Genomic DNA, 14,143 nt, shown 5'->3' on the forward strand with positions numbered 1-14,143 from the left:
TTAACAACAAACATTTAAACCAAAATTAATTTATTTTCTAAAGTTTACTCACAGTTTGCCTTGAAAAATCCCTTTATCTTGATCCTAGTGGGTCTATGACATAGTGCTGAATTGTTAAAAAAAAAATATGTTATCTGCAACAGTTGTTTTCAAACGTATGCAAAGCCTGGCACATTCGGATGAACTGTGAAACATTTAAATGGGTTCTTGACTTGGTCGGCAACCGAGATCAGGCAGGAACTCTCTCCTCTTTACTCCCATGTGTTCCTGTTGGTCCTCATGTAAGGTAGTCTAAGGGGCTTTTTTTAAGAGATCGAGAATCTGAAGAAATAAATTTGGGCTAACAGATTGCTAATCTGTTTCAGTTTGCCTGCAGTTCTGGTAAGGTGGGTGTGTTATACTGAGGTGCAAAAGTAAAGGGCAGGTAGAATGCTGTTGATAAGCCACTTACGAAAGGGCTGTTCCTGAGTATATAATAAAAGGTTATAGTGTATGCACGAGCATTAGAAAGAATCCATTGCCACTTGGGAAAGTGCTGATAGGCTTCAGAATTATATTACTGTAACATAAATGCCCCAGGTTGTTTCTCTGTTGTGGAATACATTGGATAATACAAAGGATGTAGATTGCACCAGAAAAGCATAATCACAAGATTGGATGGAATAAAAGTTAAGTAGCTCATCGCCAACAGTGAAGATGGGCATTACTGTGAAGTGAGTACAGTAAGAGTAGAAGGCAAAAATCACTTTAAATGGTTAGCTTCTTTTAGAATTTCAGTCCTTTTTCCTATGCAGATGTAACTGAAACTGTTTTCTCCTTGGATTTACTGTGGTAGAAAGAGAATGTGTAAGTGTTCACAGAGGAGGAATATTACCTGTTTAGTAAGTTCTTGAGTTGCTTTCCCACTTCAGTCCAGTGCTTTGTGCTTTTGTTCAGGAATGGGATGTAGCACGTGCTACTTACGTGCTTTTCAGGTGACTCTTTTCTGATGTTGTTTCTTGTTGTGTGCCTGTTATGTTTCCTGGGGCTTTGTATGCTTAAAGTCAGTGGTTTTACAAATGCAGGCTACTCTGACAACCTCTGTTGTTATTGCTTTTTCTCTATAAAGCTCAAGCTTTCAAGCTGCTTTTGCAAGAAAATGTCTTTTCTTCTAGTTTATTTGCTTGTGAAGATTTTTTTATATTGCCACAAAACCATGAAAACCATCAAATGGTAAAATAACTCACTCTTGCCAGATGCAAATTAAGGAAAAAGAAGCTGGGCCTTATTTATATTTTTGTTTATTTTAATGCAGAACGGTTCTTTGTTGTTTATTTTTATTCTGTAAAATCTTGGGGTGAAGGTGTAATTTCTGCAGCTAGTTAGTATCAAAATACTGGAGAAGGGTTATAGACTTCTGAGCAGTTCTCTTGTGATAGGGCTAGTTGTCAGAGATGAGACAATGAGTGAACTTGCACAGAATCTGTTGACAAGCTGGCAGAGGGAGCAGGCATACAGTTAGATGAACTGTGGGAGCATCTGCAGGAAGCATGACAATTAAATGAAAAAACTTCCTTGTAGTCCCATCTGCTGCTGACATTTCAAAATTTTCATTTAGTGGGCATGCTCACTAATTTAATTTTTCAGTTTTCATTTTTTTCCCTCTTAATACAAACTAGCTGACTTATCTTTTGGTAATTGTTCTGCAGTTGTGTTATTCCAGGTGTATTCTTTGTTAGGAAAGCAAAATTAGGCAAGCAGATTGGTCCTCAAGTACGTATTTGGTGTTTTAAAAAAACCTTTTGTTAATGAAAGATTTATTCTAACTGGACCAACCCTGTAATTTACCATTCAGAAAGCTGCTCCCATAACAAACTGTTTCGGGTAGAAAATTACAGGTCTATCATAAGTAAACTGACATTTATCTTTTTCAAAAATCTTAATTTGCTTCTCTACTCTTCCCATTAGGTGGTTTGCAGCAACTCAGTTTGAACCTCTGGCAGCAAGGTCTGCTTTTCCGTGCTTTGATGAACCAGCATTTAAAGCTACTTTTTTAATCAAGATCCAAAGAGATGAGAAGCTTTCCACTCTGTCAAATATGCCGAAGGTACCTGCTTTTGTAAAGGAATTTTAGTAGAGCTGCTGCCTAGGTAATCTGTTTAAGTGCTTTGTGTTCTGGTTTTGTTGCATTAACATCCAGACTTAAGCAGATAAGTTATAAACTGTATGACTATAATAAAAGAACTGTCTCTTCCTCAAACACTTGAACTAAGTAATTTTGTAGAGAAAACGACTGTTCAGTGCACTGCACTGTGTAGGATGTTATTGTAGGGGCAGTTGAATGACTGTGGGAGGGATTCCTGGTGAATTTAAATGAATAATTGTTTTACAGGAGTTCTGTGGTTGGCTACTTCAGTCTCAACAGCCCTTGATTCACTTTTGAGTTTTCTGTGTTTGCTGATACTGCACACGTGTAGAATACTGGCATATCTTTGTCAGTAGTTTGTAACTAGCGACAGTCCCTGTGAAAAGTATGGCTGATCTTGAAGGATGTGCTTTTGAGCTTACATGTGGGGAAACAGGGTGTGAATACAGAGTCAACGCCAGAAGGTGAATGAGGGATCTGGAATCCCTTTAGCTAGATCTTGTCAGGCAAAATGTTGTAAGAGCATATCTGAACTTTGTGGGGATGCTTTATGCCATCAAGCCTTAACCTTTATAGAAGCCTAATTCATTTAGACAGACCAGAAAGACTAACTTATTACCTAGTTTGTGTCTGAACTAGGTCTCCATTCTTATCAAAACATTACCACCGTTTGTCCAATAACAGAAACTCATTGACATTGATATACCCAGTAATTAGAAAACATACACCTTGGTGTCGGTGGGACGTGCATGTACAGTGTGCAGTTTGGTTTCCAGAATGTTGTCAAAAGCTTGGGTGCTGATGCAGCTACCCTGGTTTTGGAAACCAAACTAATAACTGTAACCATATGAACTATCTTTTTCACAGTGCATGAATGTTTGTTCCTGGGTTTGTGGTGCTTCCCAGCCATTACTTTAGCAGATTGGCTGCACTTTAGTTTATGTCCAGGCCTAGAAGCACTTTCGTTGCTACTCTTTTCTTCACTGAAACTAAAAATGGACTCTGCTGGACAATGCTGCTGTTTTATGCAAACAAGAAAGGGTGCTCACTCACTTTCCTCTGCTAGGAGTTGGACAAGTGGCTAAGGCACCTTTCAAGAGCTTCCATAGTTCTTTATGTACAAAAATTATACTGGTTTACTATTGCTGCATATGAGCAGCAGGCATTGCTGATAATTGCACATCGTTGTTAAAAGTCTATCCTGTTCTTCTGTATACCTTTCATAGTTGATGGATTCTCTGAAGGACCAAGAGTCATTTTGTTCTCAGCTCTTCTGTACCACACTACCACAGAATGTTTACTGCTAGCCTAATCCTGGTATAATCTATATGTTCTCTTGCTTGTCTCAGATGACATCATTATAAAGAAGATGAGAAAGGATATTCTGTGACAATTTTAGTCCCTGTTAGTTCAGACAGACTGATCTGGTATACATCTGGCATCTGCTGCCTTGGTTGCCAGCTTGACTGATAATGATTGGCAGATGGAGTGAAGGCAAAATAACCATCAGCTCTTCTTCACTGTCATTTGTAGTTAGCTATTGATGAAAATGGTGGCAGACAATTCAAGAGCAAGAGGCTGTTTCCTGGAGTTCCTAGGTGCTCCTGTTTTGGTAGCATTTACCTGCCTACTGTCCTTGATGATGTCTGCTAATGCCTATAGCAGTAATAAACTTCTCCAGAAGAATGAGTGAGACCCTTCACAGCAGCAAGCAGGCATATCTAATTCCTTTGGTTCTTTTCCACTGTGTGGTTTTGCAGCACCTCCAAGCTGCTGCCTTCAGTAAATGCTTGCTGAGCCATTTAAGCTATCCCCTTCCTCATCTTCCTTACTTTCTCCTATGATTTTGCTCAGATTTCATCTTTTCTGCAAGGTGTTTATGCAACTTTGCATGGCCAAGGAGAAGTCATTTGGGAAACTGCTTCATATGTTTGTGGTGCTGGGCAAGACTGTGAAATTTCAGATTGTGCCTTCCTGCAAACTGTGCAAGTGGGTCACTTAATGCACTGAACAGTTGAGTGTCAGTAGGTATGAGATTAGAGCCTTCCTGCTGTGGTTTAAACCCACACAGACAGCACTAAACACCGTGCAGCCACTTGGTCACTCCTACCCTCTTCTGATGGGGTGAGGAGGAGAAAATACAGGCTCAAGAAAGGCTCGAGGGTCAAGGCAAAGGACGGAGGACTCGCTCACCAATTGTGGTCACTGGCAAAAGACAGACTCAACGTGGAGGAACAAAATAAAATTAATTTAAACAACAAAACCACGACCAATTTCCCAATTGAATCAGAGCAGAACAGTGAGATACACAAATAGACCTTAAAAACATCTTGCCGTGACCCTTCCCTTCTTGCCAAGCTCAGCTATACTCATGAGTTCTCTACCTCCTTGCCTGCAGTGGCACAGCAGGGCAGAGAATGGGGGTTGCAGTCAGTTCACCCCACATTATTTCTGCTGCTCTTCCTCCTTATGAGGAAAGCTGGCACTCCCCTCCTGCTGCAGTGCGGCATCCCTCCCACAGGAGACAGTCCTCCACAAATTTTTTTCTGCCAGTGTGGGTCTCTTCCATGGGCTGTATTCCTCCCACCAATGGATCACTCCAGCACAGGCTTCCCTCAGAGTCACACCCTTCTTTGGGTGCAGCCACCTGCTCCAGCATGGAGTCCTGCCATAAGCTGCAGAAGTGATTGTTCTCCAGCATTGATCTCTGGGGGTTGCAGGGGCTCAGGCTGCCATCTCACCAGGGGCCAAAGGGCTGCTCTGATGTGCCTTCCCCCACTCCTTCCTCACTGACCTCCCCACTCCTCTCCAAAACAAAAGAACTCTCCCAACACATTATTTCCTCTCTTAAATAAATTATCACAGAGGTGCTGATTGGCTTGGCCTTGGCCAGAGGTGGGGCTGACTTGGAACTGGCAGAGCTTCTCAAAGCATGGTACAGCAGCCATGCCAGCAGCCCCCTCCTCTGCTACTACAGCCCTGACAGACACAAACCCAACACAATTCCTGAGAGATTCTGCAGAAAAGCTACTTAGAGCTCAAGCTCTTTGTTGCCAAGATTTGTGATTTAATGGATCCAATCAACCTGCCTGAAAGGGCAACGTTGTACTTCTTGTTTAGGGAGTTGGTTTTTGTTGTTCTGGACTCTTCCTCTAATTAGTCTGGAACTAGCTGACTCTCACACATGAGGACAGGTGGATTAAATCTGGAAAAGACAGATTGTTACTTGTCCTAGTCTTCCATCCTCCCATAGCTTCTGCCTTGTATGGTGTCCTGCAAAGCATACATCTGGGGGGATCTGTGCTTAGGAGGAAGCTGCTCCCCATCCCATCTATCACTGAACTCTGAGTGCTGTTACAAAGCAGCTGGTAGCTCTTCTGATGCTCTCTGCATTAGTATTAGTATACTAATATTGTATACTTGGTGTGTTTATGCAGTGAGCCATCATGCATATGAAGACTACTACTCTACCCATCTTTCAATACATATATACATACAAGTGTTAGTCCCTTGGTCCATGAGTCATTTCTCCAAAAAGTTCATTGAATTAATTTAGTCCAAACCCATGGGTTGCATGTATCAGTTGAAGTTGGGTGCAGCAGCATGTTTTAATGTGCTCACACGTGGTATGTCTTGTGCAGATCTCTTGACCTTGCCTCTTTTTATGGCAAAACCATGTAACTTGAATTACTTTCTCCCCTTTCTTAAGAACTTCTCCTGCTGTATCACCCCATATGATGATGTCACCAATGTACTGCAAAAGTTTGAGAGCTCCATCCTTTTGTAATGCAGGCACAATCTGTCCATGGCAAACAGTGGGACTATATTTCCACCCCTGGGGCAGATGTCTCCAGATGTACTGGATGCCCCTCCAGGTGAAAGCAAACTGTGGCCTGCACTCCGCTGCCAAAGGAAGAGAGAAAAATGCATTAGTATATCAGCTGTGGTGTACCACTTGGCTGCCTTTAACTCCATGTGGTATTAAAGTTCTAACATATCTGGCACAGCAGCACTCAGTGGCAGAAAAAGTAGGCTCTCTGTCCCATTTTCGTGTGTCTTCCCAGTGATTATGCAGGAGAAGAACACAGGGTGCCTCATGGTGTGTGCCATCTCTCTTGAGCAGGACTTTTACAGATGCTCTCTTCTGATGCCAGAGACGCTTGTTGGCAGAGGTGGGGAGTGAAACCTGCCCTCCATCCGGGACGATATTTCATACATCTTACTGAGCAGCTCCATGGATCTTTCAGATAGTGTTTCAACAGCGGAGGTGTCAGCCTGTGCGGAGAAAGGGGCATTGTCTGCACATTGCCACAGCTGAGTGCCCAGGTCTCCCACTGCTGGACCATCTGTCCAGCTAAAAATACTAACATGTTGGCAACACAGTGGTGGCACACTCGGCACCTACTTGTGTCACATGAGTGCAGTAACTCTGAATTCATCTGGATCTAATGGTGTCTGCAGATCATCCAGGTCAGCAAAAATCAGTTCCCACACAGCTGGTTCCCTCAGATTCTTAACGTCTCTTCTCAATAGTTGTCCACTTGCCCAAGCGGTATGCAACATCGTCTCTAAAGGGATACTTGCTCCTCACACTTAACAGTAGCCACCTCCAGAGGTGGTGGGGGTGGTAATTCTTTTACAAGACCCCTGGCAGTTATTGATTCCAACTGCTTGGCTTCTCTACCCTCTAAGTCCAAATCATCAGCTCCATTATCCCAGCACTGGACAGCCAAGAAACAAGTTGGTCACCTTCATGATGACTGTAATCTTTACATATATTTCACAGTTCGCTTAGGGATAGAGATCTAGTGGTCATCTCTGATTCTTCTGCCTGTGATGTCCCTGCAGGACCGTGTTTCTTTGTGTATTTCTTCTTCCCTACTGGGGCAACTGATACTTGCACTGGTTGACTCCTTAGGTCATACACATCACACACCCCACTGCAGTGCTTCCCATGGGGGCTGAGACAGCTTCAGGGCCTGTTGCAGGGGTTGTGGTAGCTACACCATATCCTCTGTAACAATATTTTGCTCTAAGTGAAACCAAGAGCTGAAAGACATTCAGTCAAGGTGGTGGAAACATCCCAAAGGTATACCAAATTCTCTTTGCCCACTACCGTTACACAGAAATCAAAAATCCTTTTATTTACAATAGAATTTACAATACCGTAACTTAACAGGAAAGAACACAGAGCAGCATGTCTAATCCTGTGCTCAGAAGAAAAAAAAACACACAAAAACGATCACAAACTATGGTAAAGCCAACCACAGTTTCAAAAGCAACTCCAGAGACACACACCAGAGAATTGCACTCAGCAACCATCCAACCCCGCTTCTAACATGCTGAATGTGGTAACAGCTCAGTCAGATCTGTTAAAACTTCAAACCTTCAAGGTCCTCAAATTAAAAGTCTGTAATACTTCTTCATGAGTTATTTAGGTCAGACCTCAGATAAACTTTAGGCACCAAATAAATGGTCTACATTTAGTCCATAACCGGGGCTAAACTAGGACAGTTGCTCTGTCACCCAGTGACCCCTCCCCAGCCAAGAAGGGGGATAGGGAAAATGAGAGGAGACTTGCAGGTTGAAACTGAAACGGATTTAATGAAGCAGCAACACTAATACCAATGCCAGCATAAAGTAAACAAAGTTATACTCAGCCCAGCAGATGTACAGTGGTCACAATTAATCAGAAGGCAGTCCTCAGAAGAAGCAGGATCAGGAGATACTCCCACCCCTTACCCCCCTGCAGGACACTCCCTCATCCTCATTGAACCAGTTTATCCACAGTCACAGCAGATATTCCTAAATGGAGTACTACCTCTTTATGAACATGAAGCTATAGTAAAGGCACAAATGTATAAATTCACTGAAAGAATTGAACAATGGCATTCTGTTCATATGCAGTGGTCAGACTAGATGATTATATTGATTTGTGTCGTCAGGCTTAAAAATCTATTCCTCTTTAAGGCTGGCAGTTACAATTTCAGTGGCAGTTAAATGTTAAATCATTGTTTGCTTTGAAACTATCTTGAGTAAATTTAAGGTTATTGTTGCTGTTTTTTAAATGTTTGTGATTTCTGGAAACAAACTTATTATGGAGTTTCAGAAGATACATGCACTGCCATCCTTGTCTCTAGACCTTTACTATTCTGCACTGCAGTGTTTTTAAACATTTCACTTCAGTCTTTGTATAATTTGTTTTTGAAGGGCTATACTTAGTACTTATAGGAATATAGCATACCAGGACAGTTAAAGAATAAATTTTGCACTAAAAGTAATTTAAGATACACCATGATATCTTACTTAAGAAGACTGAGCAGACAGTTACTTTTGGCAGTGTGTGTTTAAGGTGGGCTTGATTTTGCTTTGAACTAACTGAAACCTTATGAAATTAATGAAAGAAAGTAACCTTTCTTCAATTCTTAAAACGCAATCTATTTTGATTTTTAAGGGATTGTGTGAGAGGTTTTTTTGTTCCATTGTTTTAAAATAATGAGTATGTCTGCTTACCTTGTTTTGAAGAGGCATCTGGGAAGATACAGATGTTTAACTCATGCAAGACCAGTATTTTTAGTAGGCTATGCTGAGCTCTGTCTCTGATGTAGCCTAAAGCTCTCTTGAATTAGTGCTAATCTTTTATGTTGATTTTGGATTGTACTGGGGATTTAAGTGAGAGCTAAATGAGATTGAAGATTTCTCCAACGAGGCAATTGTCTGATAACACTGCGTAATAAAAGCTTGACAGATATTTTTGTGTATATAAGCCTAAATCTTCAATGTCTCTTTAAGTTTTGTCATACTGCAAGTAGGTTGTGAGTATCATCTATCCCACTGGAACGTAACCAAAATATAAAGGTGTTCTACAAGTTTGCTTGTAAAGCGTTCCTAGCATGAAGTAATTATTTAACATTGATTCCTTACACGTCTTATTGTTCTTTTGTCTGCATTAATAAGAACATTTTACTTTCACCTGCAGAAAGCCACTACTCCTGTGACAAATGGAATTGTTCAAGATGAGTTTTTTGTGAGCTTGAAGATGAGCACATACCTAGTAGCCTTTGTTGTTGCAGACTTGAAAAACATCAGTAGGGAAATGAATGGGAGTCTGGTAAGTTTGTTCCATTTTTAAGTTCTCCCTCACCCCTCTCAAACCAACCAGCCAACCAAAAAAAACCCAAAAAAATCCCCAATCCAACAAGCAAACTCTGTAGCTCTTATATTTACTTATTGTCTTGGTTTTATTGTATTCATCATAAGTATGTAACAAAAGCCATATGCTCTAGGTTGGACTGACTTCCAGGTTTCTGCAAGATTGGCAAGAATTTTGCAGCAAGAGACTCAGCATCAGGACTTGTTAGCAGTGAAAATGTACAAAATCCATGATTCCTAAGAGCTTTCAGAGCTGGAAGCTTTAAAATTTTAGTTTTAATGCTTCATCTGTAAAGGAGTAATGTGATGCAAACCAAGAGTTGTTCAAATGATGTACAGAAACATTACAGTTCCCAGGGAAGCCTACATAATGTTTCAAGCTGTGCTGCAGATATATTCTATACTTGCAAAGATAACCTACCGAAAAAAAAAAACACAAAAACCAAAACAAACCAACCAACCAAAGCCCTGTAGTTAAACAATGTTAGACTAGCTTTAAGTCTGCATTTAGTCACACAAATACAGTTATTTCATTGTGGGAGTTTTGTTTTTCCCAAGGTTCCAAAAATCACTTTGTCTTGTTTCATCTTTGTCTTTTGTGCAGATATGGCCTGCAGGTCGAGTTAGCAGTACCTACAGTGTGTGTGATTAAAGTAACTGAAGAAAGAACATGGTAATATTAGGAGATATTCCATATTCTTATTTCAGGAAGTGCAGGAGTGTTATGTGAGCAATGATTTCATGACTCCCTAGCAGGAACTGCCCCAAGGTGGTGGAACGTCAGAACTGCCAGTACCTACATAGAAAGAGACAGAGGGAACAGCACTACCAGCAGCCCTCTTTTTAATCCAGCATATGCAAGTAAATATACCAGTCAATAGTCTTTAGGACTGATTTGAACAGGTGTTTCTAATTAGACCTGAATAGGACACACTGCTTAGTCTAACCTGAAAAGGTAGACCACTACTATTTATTTTTCCCCTGGTGGCAATTATTCAAGTCTGTATTTGAACTATACTCTGGTAAAACCATATAGCCAGTTCTTTACCAGGCAGAAAACTGATCAGTATGCTGAATGTTTCATGTTTGCAGAGAGCTTAAAACAACTATCTGTGTGGTGTGCTTTGCCTGGTTCATAACAGTGAGACTAGATGGCATGAATTGTCAGTACTTCATAAGTATTTTATAGCATGTAAGAGATATGTGAGAGAGGAAAAAGTGCTGAGTGATGTATTCTAACTAAGGGAAGTGTTTTTTAACTGTGGTTCTCCTGCATTCTGGCCATCAAGCAAGATTTGTCCAAGCTAGGGAAGTCCAGCAGACCTTTAGAAGGCAGCAAACACAAGGGATTTAGCAATGTATAAAAGTACCTGCCAGTTTAGAGGGAGAATGCATAAGAATAGTCACACCAAGTAAGGTCAGAGTCTAGCTAGTGGGTTGTTCTGTTGCCAACAGTATCTAGTAGGCCAAAGGAGACTGTAAGAAGGAACCATATAATTACATTTTCCAATAAATATATTCTCAAGATGATTCCAGCAATGTCTGTCTGGGAGATTCAAAGAACTTGAGCTAACCAGTTCACACAGGAAATTTATTATCATAAATGCTATAAGATAGCTTAGAGCTGAGGTAAAGTTGCTTTGTGTTCATAATGCAGTGAGATTTTCTCAAGTCCAGAAGATGCAGGGGAGGGGGCTTTATGTTTTGGTTTTGAGCTTAAAATTTGCAGGTACTAATGCTTTTGTACTTCCAGGAACACTAGGTTAGATCCTTACTGGTATGTGCTTAGTTCAAAATCAAAAATTAAAAGGTCACCCTGTGCATCTATTTGAAATGTTTATTTGTTTATGTAATAGAACAGGAATATTAGTATCAACCTATTTTGTGCATTACAGGTGTCCTAACCTGTAACCTAATCAAAGTTATATTATTGGTAGAGTCACAAACGTGAAGAGAGGGAGACTATAAACTCTCAATTCTTATAAGTGCTTCCTACATCATGTCTAATGTGGCCCTACCTTAGGAAGGGGATTGGATAAACGTATAACAATTATTATTTCTTGAGAGACTTTCTTAGTGATACCTGTGTTATCATACTGATAGTGTAGACTTACAGATTAATTGAAATATGTGGGAGGGAGGGTCACTTAATAACTCACGGAGGAATAAAAAAGGGAATAGATCCTTTTCTGTTCACGTAGACTCTTCTGGAAAGCTGTCATCAAAATCAGGAGTAAACCCCTTAACAGCAATGTAGCATTAAGAAGCAGGCATTCTCTTTGTTACAGTGCTGGATCACTCTGCCCAACATGTATATGGTGTGTTGCATTAGTCAAAGCTTATGTCATCCTCTTAATATTTATCAAATCTCCCAGAAAAAATCACATAGGTTCATTCTGTTTCTTGGAACTAGTTGTCATATTTGCATGGGCATTACACATGCAATTTGGGTCTCTGAGAGGCTTCCATGGGGCTCTCTGGTGGCCTCTGGTTGTCCTTGGTTGTCTCCAAGATATCAATTTTGCTTGACCTTTGGACTCTTCTCCCTTATGTGGTCATGAGTTGGCCCATCCATTTTTTTTGCCTGAAGTCCCTTGTTCTCTTGTTTCAGCCGGCTTTTTTAAGTACTTTGAAGGATGTAGCTATCTTTGCAGACAATTGCTCAAGCAAACAATTACTTTTTGGTGATTCTTTACGACACCCTCCTTAAAGGTGTCGGTTTTGAATGGTTCTTGCCCACACAGTGGTCAGTTGAATAAACTGTATTTTGACTAGTGAACAAGCCCGACAAAAAACGTAACTTATTGGCAGCTTCATAACAAGGGTTTGTAACTTATGTGTGTACTCTCTAAACCATGTCCTCTCTGTTTCAGGAACTTCTGCCAGCTCCTCTTTTACTTCTAAAGCCTTTTGTACAGATATGCTCTAAAATCTTTTCTCTTCTCTTTGTGTACTAGGTGTCTGTGTATGCCATACCACAACATCTAAACCAAGTTGAGTATGCCTTAAACACAGCTGTGAAACTTCTGGAATTTTATCAAAAATACTTCTCAATAAACTACCCTCTTGAAAAATTAGGTAAGTTCTTTTGAACTTTTTTAAACAGAAGAAGCCCTAATCAGTTCTGAGAAATGCAGGCAAGCTTTCATTCTGAAAAGATGTGCCTGGGGAAGAAAATTAAAAAATTATAGCATAAAATATCTGTGAAATAAGATTTCCCCAAAGTTAATAAAAAAATTCATTAAATACTTGAATGAATATAAGTATTAAAGTGGTTCCCCAGCTGGAAAATTTTTGTGAGCTTTTGTGTGCTTATGCACACAAAAATGCATAAGAGTACTGCTAGAGAAACATAGGTATAGATCTGTGGGGCTTCGACGCTTGCTGAGTCCACATGTCCATACCACAGGCTTTAAATAATGAGATTTTTTTTTTTTGGTGATTATGTAACAAAACAGGTACACGTGAAATACTGCTTTAACTAGCAGTTTTCAAAAGCTTCTTTAAAATCTCTCACAGATCTGGTAGCAATTCCTGATTTTCAGTCCAGTGCAATGGAAAACTGGGGCTTGATCACCTTCCAAGAAGCAACACTCTTGTTTGACAGCAATACTTCTTCAGCAAGGGATAAAAAGTTAATAACTGCAGTGATAGCACATGAACTTACTCATCAGGTACTGGATCGGTGAGGTCATTGTTTAAATGTGGTGGGTTCTTTTGTTTGTTTATTTGGGGCGGTTGTTTGTTTTGTTTTGTTTTGGTTTTGTTTTCATTTTTTTTTATTTTTAATGCAATTCTGCCCTTAAATCAACCATGTTCTCACTGTGACTGGATTGTTTCAGAATACCTGCACCTGTGTCTTCGCCCATACAACAGGCAGAGTCCAACTCTGTCATGACATAGGGAGTTGTTCACTGAAAACCATTACTGTGTTTTTGACTAAACTTGATTTTGGTACAAGATAAAGGATGGAGTGTTGCTGTATTCATTTGATTTTATTTCTGAGAAATAATTATGATTTTGGTCTTTCATAGTGGTTTGGTAATCTAGTAACTATGGAGTGGTGGAATGATCTCTGGCTGAATGAGGGATTTGCCACTTTCATGGAGTACTTTGCCATGGAGGAGATTTTTCCAGAATTACATTCAGTAAGTACTTTCTGTAACTATGTTTACTGTACCTCACTTAAGATCTGTTTTATTAATGCTGCCCTTAAAGGACTGGTACTTAAAAACTTATATTCAAATTCACTTTAGGCACCGTTAAGACTATACTACATCTCCTTTGCTTGGGCACTTTCACTATATTGAATTAATCATGGAATTAAAACCTGCTGAACGCTGACTGCTGCTTGCTGGTTTATGTTCTTCTTAGCATTCTGATTGAGTGTGAGTTTTGAGTTCTTCATTTACCCTTGTTACTGCTAAGAAACTTGGTTTGCTCACTTGGTTCACTAGAATTCTTTCTTGGAGCTGAGTGACTAAAAGGTTTTTCATTTGGCCTGTCTTGGCTGTTGAGTTTAATGGCCACTAGAAGTATGTTTGTATAGCCATTCTGACTATTGGGTGCATATGTAGTGAGAGGAGGACACAGAACTAGTCTAATATTTTAACAAGGACATATTTAACTCTTGTATACTTCATTCTGAAAGATACCCAAGAAGGTGTCTTCACCAACGTTTTATTTCGTTGTTTGGTGATGCCGAAATAAAAAAAAGTACTCAGAACTTTTTCATTCAAAAAGAATAGCATTAAAATTTTAAACTGTAAGGTTGTCTTTATTGTGTCATATACAGGTCTCACCTTTTAAATTTTTTTTCTACCACTCTACTGTGTAGAGGAAAGTATAGATAATTGTATGCTCAAG

General features: G+C 40.0%; 1 protein-coding gene across 1 annotated transcript in view; it reads left to right on the forward strand.

Moving 5' to 3' along the window:
- The window catches only part of LOC103782452 (leucyl-cystinyl aminopeptidase-like), a 36,013-nt gene that overhangs the window by 2,506 nt on the left and 19,364 nt on the right, over positions 1–14,143 (forward strand). The window contains 5 exon segments of the mRNA XM_008950221.1: positions 1,948–2,086; positions 9,105–9,236; positions 12,235–12,355; positions 12,797–12,951; positions 13,312–13,425. Coding sequence (XP_008948469.1) covers positions 1,948–2,086; positions 9,105–9,236; positions 12,235–12,355; positions 12,797–12,951; positions 13,312–13,425 — 661 coding nt within the window.

The sequence above is a fragment of the Merops nubicus genome, unplaced genomic scaffold (assembly GCF_000691845.1).
Source record: "Merops nubicus isolate BGI_N331 unplaced genomic scaffold, ASM69184v1 scaffold222, whole genome shotgun sequence".
NCBI lineage: Eukaryota > Metazoa > Chordata > Aves > Coraciiformes > Meropidae > Merops > Merops nubicus.